Source organism: Canis aureus, chromosome 32 (genome assembly GCF_053574225.1).
Source record: "Canis aureus isolate CA01 chromosome 32, VMU_Caureus_v.1.0, whole genome shotgun sequence".
Lineage (NCBI taxonomy): Eukaryota > Metazoa > Chordata > Mammalia > Carnivora > Canidae > Canis > Canis aureus.
In genome coordinates this window covers 28,406,624-28,425,889 of record NC_135642.1, presented here as the reverse complement: position 1 = coordinate 28,425,889, position 19,266 = coordinate 28,406,624, and the positions used below count along the sequence as shown (strand labels likewise).

The 19,266-nt window shown below is 33.7% G+C and overlaps 1 protein-coding gene across 1 annotated transcript in view; it reads left to right on the top strand.

Annotated features, from left to right (window-relative positions):
* Positions 1-19,266, top strand: part of ADAM10 (ADAM metallopeptidase domain 10) — a 127,475-nt gene that overhangs the window by 78,081 nt on the left and 30,128 nt on the right. The window contains exons 6-8 of the mRNA XM_077881256.1: positions 4,855-5,001; positions 7,740-7,832; positions 11,534-11,717. Of these exons, the coding sequence (XP_077737382.1) occupies positions 4,855-5,001; positions 7,740-7,832; positions 11,534-11,717 (424 nt within the window). The remainder of the gene's footprint in view (positions 1-4,854; positions 5,002-7,739; positions 7,833-11,533; positions 11,718-19,266) is intronic.

The following is a 19,266-nucleotide window of genomic DNA, read 5'->3' as shown; positions in this document are numbered from 1 at the left end:
AGAAAGAAAGAGAAAGAAAGAAAGAAAGAAAGAAAGAAAGAAAGAAAGAAAGAAAGAAAGAAAAAGAAAGACGATACCAGATGGAAATTTAAATCTATACAAAGAAGTGAAGAATGCACAGGAAACATTGGCTAATCATGTTTCTAACAATTAGAAAAAAAGAAAGATCTAGAAATCAATCTTATAAGCATCCACCTTAGAAAGCTAGACCAGAAAGTGCAACTTAAACTCTAAGTTTCCCTCTATTTCTAAGTAAATAGAAGGAATAAAGTAACAAGTAAGAGAGATATCAATGATACAAAAACAAGAGGGAATCAACAGAAAAGATTAATTGATAAATTTCTAGGTAGTCCGATCAAGAAATTAAGAGAAAACACAAAATACAGTATCAAGAATGAAAGAAGCTATTACTACATACATTGGTAGTTTAAATTTTGAGCACATTGAGCCAAGAAGTTCAATAGCTAATTTAATGGGCAAATTCTTTTACAGATCCAAATTAACAAAACCAAGCAGAAATAGAATAGTAGGTGTGTATGATGAAATTAGGTTGATACTTAATAAGTTTCCATCAAGGAATGTTCAGGCCCAGAGAGAGTCTCACCATGGAAGTGTAAGCATTTAAGAAAGAAAAAATACCAATCTTATGCAAAACCTTTAAGAAAATAAAGGAGAAGGGAAAACTTAATATATTCTGTCAGACCAGCATTACTCTGATACCCACACCAGACAAAGACATTACAAGAAAACTAAACTATAAGCCAGTATACTTTAACAAAATATTAACAAGTTAAACTTAGCACTATATAAAAGAAGATAACATATCATGGTCATAGTCAGCATAGTCAGGCAAGAAAAAGAAATGAAAGGCTCCTAAAAAAAAAAAAAAAAAAAGAAATGAAAGGCATATAGATTGTAAAGGAAATAAACTGCATTTATTTGTAGGTAACATTGGGATTATGCTTAGAAAATTGTAATGAATCTAGGAAAAATTATAAAATAATTAAGTAAATTTACCAAGGACGTAGGATAGATATAAAGTCAGAATGCAAAAATTAGTTCTATACACTACCAATAAACATTTAGAAAATGAAAATTTAAAAAGCTCTCCAAAAATATCATTAAGATGATAAAATACTTAGAATACATTTAATAAAATATGCACAAGACATATATATGAACACTATAGAACATTGCCAAGAAAAATTAAATATCTAAATAAAAACAAAAATATACTGTGTTTATTGTTTGGGAGACTCAGTGTGTTAGTTCTCCCCAAATTGTGCTGTAGAGTCAGTGCAATCCCTATCAGAATCTCTGAGTATTTATCTCAGATAAATATTGATAAACTGATTCTGATAGTTAGGCTGAAATGCAAAGAACTTAGACTAGCCAAAAGAATTTTCAGAAACAAAAAAACAAAACAAAACAAAAAAACAAAGCAAGGGCATTTGTACTGCCTGATTTTAAGACTTACTATAAAGCCATAGTAATTAAAGATAGTGTCCTCTTGACTTAAGGATAGACATATAAAACAGTGGAACAGAATAGAATCCATAGGGTCAGATGGATTTTTGCAAAAGTCCCAAGGTAATTTCAAGGAGAAAAGAATAGTCTGACAAATGGTACCAGCATAATTAGATATCCATATGGAAAAAAAGTTGAACCTCAACCTATACACTATACCTTATACAAAAATTAGCTGAAAATAGAAAATACATCCGTATGCTTAAGGATAAAACTTAAACTTCCAGAAAAAGAGGAGAAATTTTTGTCACTTTGACATAGGCAAAATTTTTTTAGGATACAAAATTTATTAGTTGAGCTCTGTTAAAATTATAATTTCAAAAGACACAGTTAAATAAATGTAAAAAGCCAGAGACTATGAAAAAAATGTCAGCAGTACAGCTATTTGATAGAAGGTGTCTCAGAATATACAAACAACTATTTTACTCACATAAAAAAATGCATGAACTCCAGTTAAAAAATGGGTAAAACGTTTGAAAAGATATTTAAAAATATATTGTATTTTAGGGTAGAGAAACACTTTGAATATGACATAAAATCTTTTGACTATAAAAAGTTTGATATATTTCACTATATGAAAATTAAGAGTAAAAGGCACCTTAAAGCAAAGAGAGTTATAAACTTTGAGGCAGCATTCACAATACCTAAAATTAACAAGGAATTGTTTTCAAGAAATAGAGTAATCCTTTTTCTCTGTTTATAACAGCTGATAAAAAACAACCTGGCCTCAAAATATAAATTTTTTTAATATAAATATTTTAAAAGTACATATATATACACATGTATGTTTATATGTGTGTGTGTTTGTGTGCGTATTTGGAGGTATTGGAGTGAGTATAAGGCTATAAAGAATTATGGGGCTAGATGTTAGGAAAATATGAGAATGCCTAGACATGTGAGCATGGCCTTTGGGGCTCTTTTCTCCAGATGTATCTTCTAGTTCCTGATAAGGTTGCTGAGAGACTGAGAAGCCAAGTAGAACTCTAGATTCTTGAAGCTAAGGATAAAAATAATACTTAAGGCCTTCTCAGAAGGGCTTTAGGATGGGATCTTGAAGGGCTATCCCTGGAGTAAGGATGAGTCAAAAAAAATCCTACCTTCTTCTATCACAGGTATTAAAATTTTTACTTCACAGCTACTTAATCTCTGATTAGAATAAAGTGATCCAGGATTACTAGTTTATCAAGCCTAACTGATTGCCAGAAGCAAAAATTAATCTTGTCTGAGAAAGTATCATCACCTGAAGTCTAAATTTATATCTGTGGTTTTTCATGTACATTATCTGGCATTCAGTTAAAAATAATAAGCATATGAACAAACAAGACAACATTGTAGAAGAACAAAAGGAGAAAACTATTGTATACCAAACATCAGTGATACAAGAATAAATGACACAGAGTATATATCCTCAGAGGACTTACATTCTAGCTGGGATGTCAGACATGTAAACAACCTGAAGGTTTCCAGGTAATGAAATGATCAGACACAGATACAGACTTTAATATGTTCAAATACATAAAGAAATGGAATTTAAAATTATAGCAGAAAACTGAAAATAAAAGAGTCTGATGAAAATTCTGAAATTGAAAAATATAACAGAAATTAAAAATTTGATAGGTTTAGATCTAGATGTTGTATATAAGAAAACAGTGAACCATTAGAAACAAAAGGATAGAAAAATTCAGAAAAGAGATAAATGGGGGATTCACTAAAAAGATCTAGCATATGTATAATTGATATCTCAGGAGGGAAAAAACAATGAAATAGGGACAGTATGGCAGAGAGTTTTCCAAGTATAACAGAGATACCAACAAATTTGGTAAGCTTTGTAATTAGAGTCAGATAAATACTTTCCAGTGAAAGTAACACCCTAGCATGTTATCAGAAAAGTCTAAAAACAGAAAGATATATACTCTTAAAGCAACAACAACAACAACAAAAAAATCCAGTTGCCTTCAAAGAAGCAACAGTAGAAATGACAGCTCAGTTTTCATTGGAGACAGTTGAAACCAGAAGACAGTGGAATGTGCTGAAACTGAGTAACCACCATCCTGGAATGCTATACTCAGTGAAAATAGATAAAAGTAAAATGAAGGCTGTGACAAGAGAACAGTCAAACATGGAGTTGTCAAGGGAGAAGGAAAGTATAAAATGTGAGTGTAAATTTGGAATTGTGGCTTAAAATCTAATTTAATTTGAATTCTCCATTACTTGTCATCAAAGTTCACTTAAAATGGAGCTCTTAGATGTCAGCAAATGTTTAAATGCTTGGATCCAATAACAGTGTAATTCTTTAAACAAATATATACTGAGTATATCTACTCTTTGCCTGCCAAGTCTGCGTTAGTGATAGCAATATAGCAAGAAGCAAACAGAGAGATAATTTCTTCTTTCTGAGTCTCATATTCTAGTGGTTGAAGTAATGATGGTGGGCTGGGGACAGAAATTAAACTAATCACCATTCAATAAACTAAAGTTGTACTATGTAAGGGACCTGGGTTCTGTGAGGTGGTACAATTGATGAACTGACCTTTGCTGAGTCTGAAGGGAGAAGTTAGGTCAGGAGAGTCAGTAGTAGCATATGCAGACTGGCAGGAAATAGATGATGCTGGAGGATTGGAAAGAAGGCCTGTGTAGGGTAACACAGAGAGCAAGAGTTGGGTTCTGTGGTAGAGTCTCTTTGAAATAATACAGAATGAGAAGAAACTGGGCAGGTAAGCAGAGACTGCAATGCTGATTTGGTGGCACATGTAAAGGATTTACGCCTTTATCCTTAGAGCAGTAGGAAGCCATTGAAATCTATTATGCAGATGAGTAATATTTGCAAATTTGCATTTTGAAAAATTACAGTGTGGAGAATAGAGTGAAAGACAATAGTACATGCAATACTCTAGGTAATAAGTGATGGTAGCTTGGGCTGATGTGCGGGCACCAGAGATAATGGGCAAATTCCCTAAGTATTTAGGAGATCAATTTGACAGGACTGGGTAATAGATTGGGTGTTAGAGGGAGATAGAGGAAGATATCAAAGTACTATAAACAACTATAAAACTTGCTTTATATTTAAATGATTACATATTAAAAGGTAGGCTTTGAAAATATTTAAAAATGAAAGAATTGCTTGAATAAATTATAAATCATACAGTGGAATGTTATGAGACTGAAAGTGAGATTTATGAAGAATTCTTAATGGTGTAGAGGAATACCTATGGTGTTCTATAATAGAGCAGAATATGAAATTTACATAATGTGTATTCTTAGATATATAGATTTATGATAATAGTGAAGCATACTAATTATCAGAAATGACTCTTTTTTGACATATAGACACCTCAAGAGCATTCCGTTAATGGTCCAGAACACCTGAGGAAAAAACGTACAACTTCAGCTGAAAGAAATACTTGTCAGCTTTATATTCAGACTGATCATCTGTTCTTTAAATATTATGGAACACGAGAAGCTGTGATTGCCCAGGTATTTATGATTTTGCTACTATTTTAAGAGTTCGCATGCTCTCTTACTGTTTCATTACACCTATGTTTTCCTTTAAGAATTAAACTTATGGTATATCTCTTTTTGAAAAAAAAAGAATACATATTTTTCAATAATTATAAATTATGTGGGATAAGTACACAGATGACTGAAAGGCCAGCTAGGATATTTTAGAGTCCTCTAAAACGGGTGTAAGAAAATTTTTTCGTGAAGTTGATGACACTGGAACTTAGCTTTGAAAAGACAGTGGAATTTTCAGTTGTGGTTCCTAAAGGAGGGAAGAATAGACAAATCCTTCCAGGGAGAAGTATTTAATTCCTATTCTGTATTCCCATTATACTTAGCACTTGTTTTTTTTTGTTTTTGTTTTTGTTTTTGTTTTTATTTTTGTACTCAGTGCTTTCAGAATTGTATTATATGGGTTTGTGTCTTCTTAATCCTTATTAAAGTAAAAGTTTTTGGAGATACCCTTCAAAATGTCTTCCTGTCGAAGCTTCCCAGTGAGAGTTTGATTAATGCATTTTGACTCCAAATTTGATTTGAGGCTAAGATGATGCAAATGTCACCAGTATAAATGGTGAAATCATTTTGATGGTGGTAATGAGCATAGTTTTAGATGTGTGAAAGCCAAGTGGCCATTCCTTAGGATATTGACAGTGTAGACCTGGACCTTGGGAGAGGTTAGCTGAACGTGAAGCTTTCTATACAGAATTTGAAGGTACAAAAGATATAATTGAAATAAGGGGAGGGAATGAAATTAAAGGGAAGAAACTGGGGGATAATATCTGTATATAGTGAATAGGATGAGGAGGTGAAGCTATGGAATAAAACATAATAGTTAAACACGTAGGGGATGAAATGGAATTAGCCAAGGAAGAAACAAGTTTAAAACAAAATGCGTGGCTAACGTATTGCAGAGATATCAAAGAGAATGACTACAGTATGTTAATGTAGTAGATGGGGGGAGTCCTTTCACAATGTATACATATTTCAAATCATCAAAATGTATATTTTAAACATCTTACAGTTTTATTTGTCAGTTATACCTCAATAATACTGGAAAAAAAAATGACTACAGAAGGTAGTTGGTTTTTAGTTACTAGAAGATTATTGATGAGTTTTAAGCTGATAGAGTTGTGAGGGTGAAAACATTGCAAACAGTATTGAATGGGTTGGCCAAAGCAGCAACGGTTTTAAGAAATGTGAAAAATAGAAGCAAATATGGTGGCTTAGAAATAATATGGAATATTTGAGGGTGAAAAGAGGACAGAGAATACATGAGTAAGTTGGTAGGAAGAGGAAAATGATCTAGTAGAAAAGCAATGTAAGATTGATAGGAAACAGTGTCCTTGAAGGTCCAGATTGGGATGAGAATAAAGAAAAGTTTTCCTTTAAGGAAGAATTATCCTTTGAGGAAGACAGAAATGGATGAAAATAAAAAAAATTGAAGATGAAGAGGGAAGGAAGTCAAGATGAAGTCTCAGTACAGTATGAAGTATAATCATCTGTGGAGTAATATTTGTACCCCTTTGGGAATGGAGTAGAAATAGAATTGGATAAGGAATTACCAGGCCAAGCTGAGGTTAGATAGCATGAATTTATAATGGACCCTGTCAGCACCTTTAGGACTTTATCAGTTTGGCAACCTGGGCTACTTTTGAAATTCTTTTTAATACTTCTACTTGGCTAACTTAAGTTTGTATAATTTCTTTGAAAATAGCTTTAAAAGAATATATACATGTTTTTACATAAATTGCAGCAAGAATACTTTTTTATAACTGAAGATGAGAAAGTAGTTTAGAAGCCAGAGAGTTTAGTTGGGCGTCATCTAGGTAAATAGGAGAATCCCTTTGTGTTCTAAAACCAAGTTTAATTTCCTTCTAAAATTTAGCAAATCTTAACGTATCTTCTTTATATTTGCATTACTTCTCTCCCCTCACCCCCTAGAATAAAACTTTGTAAATTTATAGGGACCTTTTCTGTTTTGTTCACCATTGTATTCCTAGCACCTGAAACAGTGCCTAGTATACAGTAAGCGGTCAACACAACTTAAAGAATGTGTACTAATGCAGCACTAGAGAGCTTGAAGTCAGAGAATGACTGAGTGTCCTATATTATCATGGAAGTTCTTTTTTTTTTTTTTTTTTTTTTTGAGGGAGAGAGCACAAGAGAGTGAGAACGGGGCACTGGGGTAGTGAGAGGGAGAGGAAGAAAGAGAGAGAGAGAATCCCAAGTAGGTTCAACGCCCAGTGCAGAGCCCAGTGTGGAGCCCAATCCCATGACATCAAAATCATGACGCAAGCCGAAATCAAGAGTCAGATGCTAACCAACTGAGCCCCTATCAGTGAAGTTCTCAAAGGAGATGTTTGAACTGAGTCTGATGGATAAATAAAGATAATCTTGGCATAAGGAAATAGCATGTGAAAAGGCACAGAGGTCTGACCTTACAGGATTGATTGAGGAAACAGTTTTATATGACTGAAATAAAAGTGATGTTTGTTACTGGCGAGAAGAGCCTGGAAAAGGCACAGAATCTCCCCCTTCCCCAGCTCACTAATCTCACTAATCTGTTTCATCTGTTCATCCAGTACATGATGCAGACGTTTTAAAATTTGAGTATGGTAGAACACGAGTAATTCTTGATTTGGGAAATGGAAATTCACAGCCTTTTTCACATTTTCACGTTGCCTTTAAAATGTTCTTTTTTTTTAAATCTATAGATATCCAGTCATGTTAAAGCGATTGATACAATTTACCAGACCACAGACTTCTCCGGAATCCGTAACATTAGTTTCATGGTGAAACGAATACGAGTAAGGAATTTCAGTAGTTCATAATATTAAGAAAGAGAAACAGTAAGGACCGTGTTTACAAAAAGAGAGATGCTTACTTTTTTACTTCATCTTTATGCCTTAATAGTTTAATTTAATTTAATTTAATTTAATTTTATTTTATTTTATTTTATTTTATTTATTTATTTTTGCATTAATAGTTTAAATTGTATTACTGATCCAGTTTTCTTTACTCTTGGCTTTTACACATGCATGAAGACACACACGCAGGGGTACCTGGGCTTGTAATTTAAGAATGAAATCTATAGGGTTTTAATCTGGACAGCAGAAGAGGTACTGTCCCACTGTATTGTATCTGATGAGCGTACCAACTAGAAAGCCCTAGCTTCTCAAGAACTACAGGTAACCCAGTACTTGATACCCCCACACCTTGCCTATTATCACCGTTATCATTTCCTAGTTTCTTAGTCTCCTATTTAGTGCTCCAGAGGAGGGAAAGATAGATAGAATGGTTAGATAAAATTGGAAGTTGGAAAAACAGTACTATACCCTCTTCTTGTAAATTCATGGTACACACTAACATATCTCAAATTTTGAGGAGTCCTTCAGGAGAGAAACTCATGATTCCTTCCTTCCTTCCTTCCTTCCTTCCTTCCTTCCTTCCTTCCTTCCTTCCTTCCCTCCTTCCCTCCTTCCCTCCCTCTTTTCTTTTCTTTTCTTTTCTTTTCTTTTCTTTTCTTTTCTTTTCTTTTCTTTTCTTTTTCTTTTCTTTTCTTTTCTTGAGAAAGAGAATGAGCAGTGGGGAGGGGCAGAGAGAGAGAGAGAAGCAGACTCCTCACTGAGCAGGAAGCCCAACATGGAGCTTGATCCCAGGACCTGGAGATCATGACCTGAGCCAAAGGCAGACGCTCAACTGACTGAGCCACCCAGGAGCCTTGAGACTCATAATTTTCAAAACTAATTTGACCATAGAACCTTTTCTATATTAATGAAAACTGAGAGTCCAAAGAACTGTAGAACACATTTTGAGAAATGCTCACCTAGAGCCACAAGGTCACTGATGATTAGTTTTAATGTTTTAAATTTAAATAAGTCTGTATTAAATTACTAACAAAATTGGGTTGTTTGAAAAATTTTCCAAATGTGAATTCTTTCTGTGCATATAGCTTTTAAGACTGAATTCATAAACTAGATATACAGCTTGAGTCTAAAAAAAAAAAAAAAAAACCATGTTACAAAAGTATTTGCCATAGGGCTTCTTTATATTTGCGCTCCTGATTTCCTTCCTTCCTTTCTTTCTTTCTTTCTTTCTTTCTTTCTTTCTTTCTTTCTTTATGATAGTCACAGAGAGAGAGAGAGAGGCAGAGACACAGGCAGAGGGAGAAGCAGGCTCCATGCACTGGGAGCCCGATGTGGGATTCGATCCCGGGTCTCCAGGATCGCACCCTGGGCCAAAGGCAGGCGCTAAACCGCTGCGCCACCCAGGGATCCCAACGCTCCTGATTTTCTTAAAACATGATTGACTAAATTATAATTTTTGTTCGTGCATTTCATTTATTTATTTATTTATTTATTAAGATTTTATTTATTTATTCGTGAGACACACACACACACACACACAGAGAGAGGCAGAGACATAGGCTGAGGGAGAAGCAGGCTCCAGGCAGGACTTAATCCCAGGACTCTGAGATCACACCCTGAGCCAAAGGCAGATGCTCTACCACTGAGCCACCCAAGCGTCCCTGTTCATGCATATATCTAATAGCATGGCTAAAGGTGGTCCTTACTTAGTAGTATGATTAAATGTTAAATTGAAGTTTAAGGTGAAATGTGGTTTGTAAATAAACAATATAATAATTGCTCATAATCACTTTCATGTGTTTTGAGAGTAATTTAAACCCTTAAATGAGCAACTAAAAGTGATAATAATTATTGTTTAGTAAGCAAAGCAATAAAATGCAAACTAGTGAAAAGTAAAGAATATCAGAACAAATTGTAGTGGAGCACATTTTTTTTAGTATAATGATTTGCATTATGATGAAATGCATGAATATATAAATGGATAGTATGGCAATTGGTTATTCTCAGGCTTTTAACTGAGACTAAAATTTTAGTTTTAATCTCATCTGAAGATTCCTTGTGAACCATTAATTTGAAATTTGTATCAATAAATATATAAATGTTCTCATTTTTAGTATAAAGTAACTAAAATTTAGATGTAATTTTTATTGTAGCCAATAATAGAAATATCAAAAAATTTCATTTCAGTTTAGTGGGAAAAAGTCATCTATAGTATGTCTCTAAGCATGGGCTATTTATAATACATAGTGTGAATCCTTTTGGAATTTTTTGTGTTAGATGACCATTGCTGATTGTTTTCAGTTGTTAATGGATAAACCAGGAATCTATCCTTAAGCAGTTGCCCTCAGTAGGGTTTTTGCAATTCTGCTTCTGAGCCTCTTGGCTTTACTGAAGGGTGTGGATCCAAAAAAGACTTGCAGTTCTTGTTTTATCAACTGTTATATTCTCCCTTTACTATGAATATTTTCAGTAAACTGAGGCCTGCCTTCTAAAAAAATGTTTACTTTCATGCATATCCCTTTTTATTCTGTATCAGCAGTTATATATGTAATTCTATGACTTACTTGGGAATGCCAAATTGTTCTAGGAAAGGCAGGGTCTCTGAAAGGAGGTGGGGGCCAGTAAATGAAAGCTTTTGTTTTAGTAGAAGTTTAGTATCAGAACATTATCAACAATTCTTCAGATTGTGAAGGAGGAACCTGCACTAGGAGTACCAGCTAAGTATCAAAAGAAAATTCTGGAGGAACTCAGCTTGATACAGTAAGAGAAGAGAATTGGGAGTAAAAAAAAATGTTCTTGTCCACATTCAGGGGAAAAAATTTAACTTGCAATTTGTCAAGCTTGACTCCTAAGATTTTAGATAAGGAGAAGCAAGGAAACAATTTGTTGAATTGATGGTCTTGGGTTAGATGTCTATTTTATGTTCTAGTAATTAGCTAAAATTTAGGATTTTATATCCTCATACTTTCCACTGTGTGTAGGAGATTAGTACTAAAAGAGACTTGCTGAGATGATTAAATTTGAGAAACTGTACTTCCTTCATTAGGAGTTTTGAAAGCAGGGCGCCTGGGTGGCTCATTCATATAGTGTCTGCCTTTGTTTCAGGTCCTGATCCCAGGGTCTTGGGATCAAGTCCTGCTCCTTGCTCTGTGGGGAGCCTGCTTCTCCCTCTGCACCTCTCTCTCATGAATAAAGAAATAAAAATCTTTATTAAAAAAAAAGTTTTGAAAGCAGAACTTATTTTTCCATCTCAAGTGTTCAGTGTTCAGGAATCTGGTCAATACTTGCCCAGAAATTTAACATAATCAATTTTAATTCTCCTATTCTGCCTTTCTTCTTTCTTTCCTTTCTTTTCCTTCTTTCCTTTTCTTCCTTCCTCCTCCCTGCCTGCCTCCCTCCCTCCCTCCCTCCCTCCCTCCCTCCCTCCCTCCCTTCCTCCCTTCTTTCTTTTCCTTGTGTCTTCTGTGATCAGCTCAGGGATGGGAGCAGTGGGAACAATTGTAGAAGCCTTAATTCAGGCCTGATTTCCCTTGGGCCCCAACATGTTGTCCAGGCAGATGCAGAAGAAAGTGAGCAAAGACTTTTACACATAGGCTCTGCTAACATTAATTGCTTATTTAAACAATTGTTTTGGATTTTAGATCAACACAACTGCTGATGAAAAGGACCCTTCAAATCCCTTCCGTTTCCCAAATATTGGCGTGGAGAAGTTTCTGGAATTGAATTCTGAACAGAATCATGATGACTACTGTTTGGCCTATGTTTTCACAGACCGAGATTTTGATGATGGTGTTCTTGGTCTGGCTTGGGTTGGAGCACCTTCAGGTAGTATATCTATGTCTTGGCTTAATATTTTTGAAACAAAAAGTAATTTTCACGGGACATTGAATTTTACAAAAGTATAGTAGAAACTGATGTCTGTACAATATCTTAATTTAAAGAGCTTGAGTTAGGCAAGAGTCACAATCATAATATAAGTAGAAAAATAGAATAGCCTTTTATTTTGAAAAGAGTACTAACAGGGAGATAGCCTGATGTTTGGTACATTCACTGTCTGAAATAATTTTATGAGAAAAAAAGGTACTAATTTCTGAAAACACAAATGAAATACTAATTTTTTCATAAAAGTTAATATTATTAATTTTAAAAATCTTTTTTTCTGGGAAAGAGGCCTTAGAATTACAAGGGGAAAATTAGTTTTTGCTTCTGTTCTTCAATGACATAGAGAGCAGAGAAACCCCAGTCAGAAGCAGTAGATAGAAAAGAAAGACTGCCCTTATTATTATTTTATTTATGGCTTTTATTTTAACAAAAGGTAAGTGTTGCCTGACATGGGATGTAAACAGGAGGGCCTAGTACCCACAGCTCTGCTAACCTCACCACCTGAACCCACAATCTGCAGGGGTCTCTCTGCCTTAACAATGAAAACTACTGTCACTAAGAAAGCTGGGATAGGATAAATCCCCTTCCCATTACAGTGGAGGTAGAAGGTATGTAATTTATAGTCTAATAAATTAGGGGGCCTAATTTAGAAAAATACAAATTTATTAATTGAAGATTGAGTAGAAACAATCCCAGACTCTCTGAATAATAATTTTGCCATATAGAGTTTGTTCTGTCATCTTTTGAGCTATATATGATCTCTTCTGATATATCATTTCTGTCTTTTTAAAGAATTAACTTCTGCTTTATGCAGGGTAAGGGAACCTTTTCTATCCCATTCCTATTCTTTAATTAGCTTATTGTTTGATTTGTGTTGTGTATTTTAACATCTTAAGTAGTACTGTATTTTAGCTCTTATAGTTCTTGCTTATTTTTTAAGCCAGTGATGAATATTCCTTTTACAATTTTCAAAGCTTCTTTTATTATTCTTCCACATTTTCATGATGTCATTAATGTGCAAGATTTTGTCATGAACTGTATACATTATAGTATAATATTTTTGGAGATTTATGTTTGTCTCTTATGTTCATCTGTCCTGGTTTTGATACTTGCATTGTTAGCAGATTGTATAATCAGTCTTTCCTATGGTAATTTCACATGTTTTATAACTTTTATATTCTGAAATTTCTTTTTCCCTTCTTGTGCAAGTTGGATGATTCGGGATGCCTGGGTGGCTCAGCGGTTGAGCCTCTGCCGTGGGCTCAGGGCATGATCCCTGTCTGGGGATTGAATCCCACATCAGGTTCCCTGCAGGAAGCCTGCTTCTCTCTCTGTGTCTCGGCCTCTCTCTCTGTGTGTCTCTCATGAATAAATAAATAAAATCTAGAAGAAAAAAAAAGGAAAGATAAAACATTAAAAAAATAAGTTGGATGATTTATTACAAAGTTTATTATTCTACTTATTCAGTAGTAAGTAATGTGAAAATTCAAGGATTCACTTGGGTTTTTTTTGTAATGTACCGTTAATAATAGTAATTTGCTATATTATTATCAATTACTATTGATATAGTAAATTACCACTAATATATTCTCAAAGTATGCTCCTTAGACTAGCTGCATCAGCCTCACCTGGGAACTTGTTAGAAATATAAATTCATTGGCTCCACCCAGGTCTACTGAATCAGAAACTAAGTGTGGAGCCCAGCAATCTTTGTTTGAACAAGTCTTCAGTGATTCTGATTTGCATTCAAGTTTGAGAACTACCATATTCATATTTTTTTCTCTAAGGAAACTTACTCATGGCTCCTGGGCAAGTAATTGGATGGTTTTAAACCAGAAACCATTTTATGTTCTCAGTTCCAGACTTTTATTCATTAAGATATAATGCTCTTGAAATCTTCATATAGTTTCATGTCTATAGATACAAAAGTAGACTGTATTTTTAGGATAATTTTAGATTCACAGAAGAATTGAGCAAATAGTATAAAGAGTTCCTATATACTGCTCCCACCCCCATACATATTAACAGCTTACATTAGTACGGTGCATTTGTTATAGTTAACAAACATGTTTCATTATTGTTAACTGAAGTCCATAGTTGATTCATGTATTTTAGTTTTTAATCTAAGGTCTCTTTTTTGTTCTAGGATCTCATAGATCCTATTACATTTAGTTGTCATTTTGTTTTTTTTAGTCTTTTCTTGGCTATTATAGTTTCTTGGACTTTTTTTGTTTGTTTGTTTTTGATGACTGACAGTTTTAAGGAGTACTGGTCAGGTATCTTGTGGGATGCCCTTCTGTTACAGTCTGATGTTTTTCTGATGATTAAACTAGGGTAATGGGTTTAGAGGACAATTAGGTTTTATATCTAGTTATTTTGATATTTGGACCACCATTTATGATACTGCTCATTTTATTGAACAGCAGTGGGCAAAAGTTTGGATTGAAAGTGGGACACAGAAGTTGTATTTTTGTCATAGGTTCTTCATCAGATGCCCTTTTCCTTTAATCTGTGTTAAACTCCCAGCTCCAGTTCTTAGAAGCTTTTTTCCAAGAGCAGTTGGGAAGGGGCTAGGGAGGGACAGAAGAATGGGGACCAGAGTAGAAAAGAGAAGGGATCTTTGTCTTTTTGATTCAACGTTTTCTAGTATAAGGTGATCATTTTAACATGACATTGACAATTTTGTTCTCTTCCCTTTGTCCTTTGACTACCTGAATTGTTTTATATTTGACATTGTATTTTTTTATTTTTAGAAATTAAAAATTTTTTCCAGTTTGACAAAAAGTTTTTAAAAATTTATTTAAATTGAATTAATTAACATAATTATTACTGGTTTCAGAGGTAGTGGTCTTATGTAATACCCCAGTGCTCATTACATCACGTGCCCTCCTGTATTTTTTTTTTTTTTAAGATTTTTATTTATTTGAGGGGGAGAGAGAGTATATGAGAGAGCACGAGCAGAATGAGGGGCAGAGGGAAAGGGAGAAACCCAAAACAGGGCTCCATCCCAGGACCCTGAAATCATGACCCAAGCTGAAGGCAGATGCTTAACTGACTGAGCCACCCAGGTACCCTACATTGTATTTTTTTTTTATAAGGAAAAATATATATTTGGTTTTGTTTATTATTTCAGTACCCTTCTGAGATTTTGGTGTTAACCTCCTCCAATCTAGAAGGGAGGAAACTTGGGTTTCAAGACTTTGTGACCAACCCAGGCTCACACAGAACCCAGAGTCTGGACCTTCTGACTCAGGTTTAGCAGATTTGGTGGTTATTTTACTAAGTATTATATACTTTAATATTCTAGCTTTCTCTAAGACATTTCTGATAAGAAGTTAAAATGTTTCCTGCATCTTAGTAGTTCTGTATTACTGGAATCTTTTTTTTTTTTTAAAGAGCGAGGAGTTATAAAAGTACTATTTAATATTTAAACATTGTTTTGGGTAGTTGTCATGGCATAATGGGGAAGAGCACTGGTTTGGGAGCTGGGAGACTAGCTTCCTGTCTCTTCTGTCTCTATAAATATAGGTAAATCATTTTGCTTCACTGTGTTTATTTTTCACTGTAATTTCTTCTCTTGTCCTTTCTTTAAGACTGTAAAATTCTACCTGTAAATCTTAGTAATGCATATGATTATCTTATTAAAAAGTACCATTTCATAGCTGATCTGTTTTTCTTATGGTCTGTTACTGCTTCTTAATTTTTTCATTTTTATTTGGCTTAATTTTGATTTTGTTTTATTTAGCTTAGTTTAATTCTGCAGATATTTTACTAGGTGGTGGGAAGGATTTTGTTGTGATGTTAATTTTCACAGAATATTACTCAAATTATTAGCTGTAGTTTTCACTGACTCTTAAGCTGGGAAAAGCAGTGAAAGTTGAAACATTTGAATCGGAGGTTTCTTGTCTTTAAGTCTTCTTACAATACTTTTTATTCTTATTTAATATCGTACTGAAGTTGGGTATTGCCTTGGGTTTCTTTAATCAGGAAAACCATACCTCCTGCCCAACTCCATTATAAGTGGAAACAATTAGTGAACGGGGCTGGCTTGGAGGCTCCCATTTAAAATTATACAGAGATTAAAGATAGTCAAAAAAAGGGGAGTCTGGTCTTCGAAACAAAGTTAGGATATGAATTTGGAAAAACAGAAGAGACTATGTTCATTAGTCTCTTATCATTTAGTTTAGAGACTGAAACATTGATTCTGTAATGTCCTTATATTAAATAATCTTAATTTTAAATTACTTGTGGCACCCTTCTAATGTGCCTTTTGAGAGGGGCCAGTATTTTAAAAAAATATATTAAGGTACATTTTGTTCATATATTATCCTTCTTAATGTTATCCTAATGAACATAGTCTCATTTGGGGCAGGCTACCAAGTAAGGCTAGCTCTGGAATTCATCTCCATAGTTAATCCTAAACAATTCAATATTCCTCTGACCATTTGTGAAGAACATTTTTGAGACATTTTATTTGTTAGCAATAGTCTTTTCTGTTTTTCTTAGTTTAGAAATTTTAGTTTGATTTTACATATTAGGATTTAAACAGAACTCAATACAGGGTTCTCAAGGTAACCCACAGCCTGTCAGATTCTTAACATGTCGTTTAAAAGTCTAATTCTAAGGCTGGGATAATCACATCATTAGAATATTACAACAGGACATTTAATATTGGCGTTTTATGTAGGTCTGGATTGTTCTGTGCAGGATGTTTGACATCTCTGGTCCCTCTCTATTACTTGTGAGTAATATTCTTCAGACATGAAAGACAAAGAAATGCCCTAGGACATTTCCTAATAACTTGTCAGGGAGTGTTACTATTGTCTGTTCAAAATTACTGCTTAGATTAATATTGCATGATAAGGTTTAGGGGTTCAGGCCTGCTCACATCAAAACTGTATTTGTGGACTCTGTCACAGTATTACCTTGTAGTTTTTCTAATTTGGGGGATGGGGTAGGGGTATGTTTTAAAGTGGAGGAGTGATATTCTGTGACTTTAGCTCTCAGGATGTACTGTAGTTAAAAAAAATGCTTTTACTTAAGTCATTATACTTTTTTTGTCAGTTATTGAGCCATCCATCCATCAATAATAGCTTTTAATTCAGATTAATAAATTTTTACCCTTCTCATTATTCACAGTTTGTTTTGCAATGATGACTATATGCAGTAAAATTTTAAATGGTATAACATAAAGCAATTACTGAACTGAAGCTATGGTTTAGCTATAGGTATATGTCATATCACTGATAGATTTTCTGGCACATCAGAACTACTTGCAGTGTTTTGTAAAAATAAGCTGTAACTGAGCACTGGGTAATGTATGGAATTGTTGAATCACTTTATTGTACACCTGAAACTAATATAACACTGTATGTTAACTGTATTGGAATTAAAACAAAAAACAGTGCACTACTGCCAAAAAAATATTAAATCATAACTTCTAAAATTAAATATAGTATTTTATGTCTTCTGTATAATTGGTTATTTTAACATATGTTATTAGTTTGTAACAAATATTAGAGTTTTCTTTAAGTGATAGTTAAAACCAAAAGCATTTTTTACTAACATGTTAAATAAGATGTGAATTATAAGGAGTATATTTCAGTAGAGTACATACAGATTTATGTCTGATTTTCCCTTAAGCTAGATAGACCTTAAAAATACAGAAAAATATATAATCAAAGTTTTTAATACATGCTATTTATTTTTTCTTTTTTTAACTGATAAAGATTTACAGTGTGGAGCCTTCTATGCTTAACTCAAGTTTCACAGTACTGCATTGGACCAATTTGCATATGACAAATCTTCACTAAGGCAGGATATTGATTTATTATTTGTTTAAAACTATAATATGTAGACCATAATTATTACATTCAGAATGCTTATTCATATCTTTTCTAGTTTCTAGAAATAGTGATACAGTTCTTAGGACTCCTCTCCAAAAGTAGAAGTAGCATAAGAAAATATATTAATTATTCATGAATCATTTGCTGTTTTTTTTCCTGTTCCGTTTTCTTTTAGAAAAGGTAGTAACTTCTGAATATAATAAAGGTTCTCCATCTTTTTCTGGTTAAAATCTGCATATGGCTCAGTTTTTCAGTTTACTGCAGAGCTTGTTATTTTAGCTTCCAAATTCATAATGGTAATTCAAATTTCTGTTAAATTTACTTTAACAGGGCAGCAATTGTAGTGTCATGCCATTCTTGCAAATCTGTTTTGAAATTGCCTTCTATTATATGCTTTATCTGGGATTATAAACATCGGATTTTTTTAATGGTTTAATAATTTGGTTGTAACTTTGCATTATAGAAAGCTAACTTGAAATAATTTGATCATTTATTAGACTGTCCTAACATTTGAGTGTATTTTATTTTTTTATTCTTTTATATTTTAAGATTTTATTTACTTATTCATGAGAGGCACAGAGAGAGGCCGAGAGAGAGAGGTAGAGACAGGAGAAGCAGGCTTCATGCAAGGAGCCCCATATGGGACTCGATCCCTGGACTCTTGGATCACACCCTGAGCCGAAGGCAAACGCTCAACTGCTGAGCCACCCAGGTGTCCCTTGATTGTATTTTAATAAAAAATAAGAGAGAAACCTTTTATATGTGAATGTAAACTAAAGAATTCTCACTAAAAGTCTTTAACAGAGTTATTAAAAGAACTATGTTCTTCTCAATACAGTGTACGTATAGACATAGATTGGCCAGCCAGTTTCTGATTTTCCCAGTGTTCTTTTTGAATTCCTTATATTAACTGCCTTTAGATGTATTAGTATTTTCATTTTGGTATTGGGCTTTAAAGTTCCTATTATTGAACAGGTGAACTACAAAGTGATTTAATAAGGTGTTTTTTTTTTTTTAATTTGAAGGTATTCTCAAGACACATTGGAAAATTGTAATTCAGTCTTTTGAACTTATTTTGAAAAAGATTACAAACCTACTGAAAAGTTGCAGGAATAGTACAGTGAAATCCTGATAGATTAATCAGTCAACATTTTTCCACATTTGCTTTCTTCCCCTTCTATCCCACCCTCTATCCTTCGTTCTCTCTCACTCCTCTTTTTTTGTCCAGTGGACATACTTCTTTTCTTTTCTTTTCCTCCCAGCTTTATTGAGGTATAACTGACAAATAAAATTGTGAGAAATTTCAGGTATACAACATAATGATTTGAAGTTCGCCTACATTGTGAAAGGATTCCCCCACTAACACATACATCACCTTACATATTTATTTGTTTTTGGTGAGATTTTTTTTCAGTTCTACTCTCTTTGCAAATTTCATTTGTATAATACAATGTTACTAACTATAGTCATTATGTTATACATTAGATACTTAGACCTTACTCATTTTATAACTGGAAATTCATACCCTTTTACAAATCTTACCCTATCCCTCCCACTTTCTCATCAGCCCCTGGAAACTGTAATTCTTTTCCTTAAAAAAAAAAAAAATTGTATATTGCCTGTCAAGATAGTGAATCACATACTCC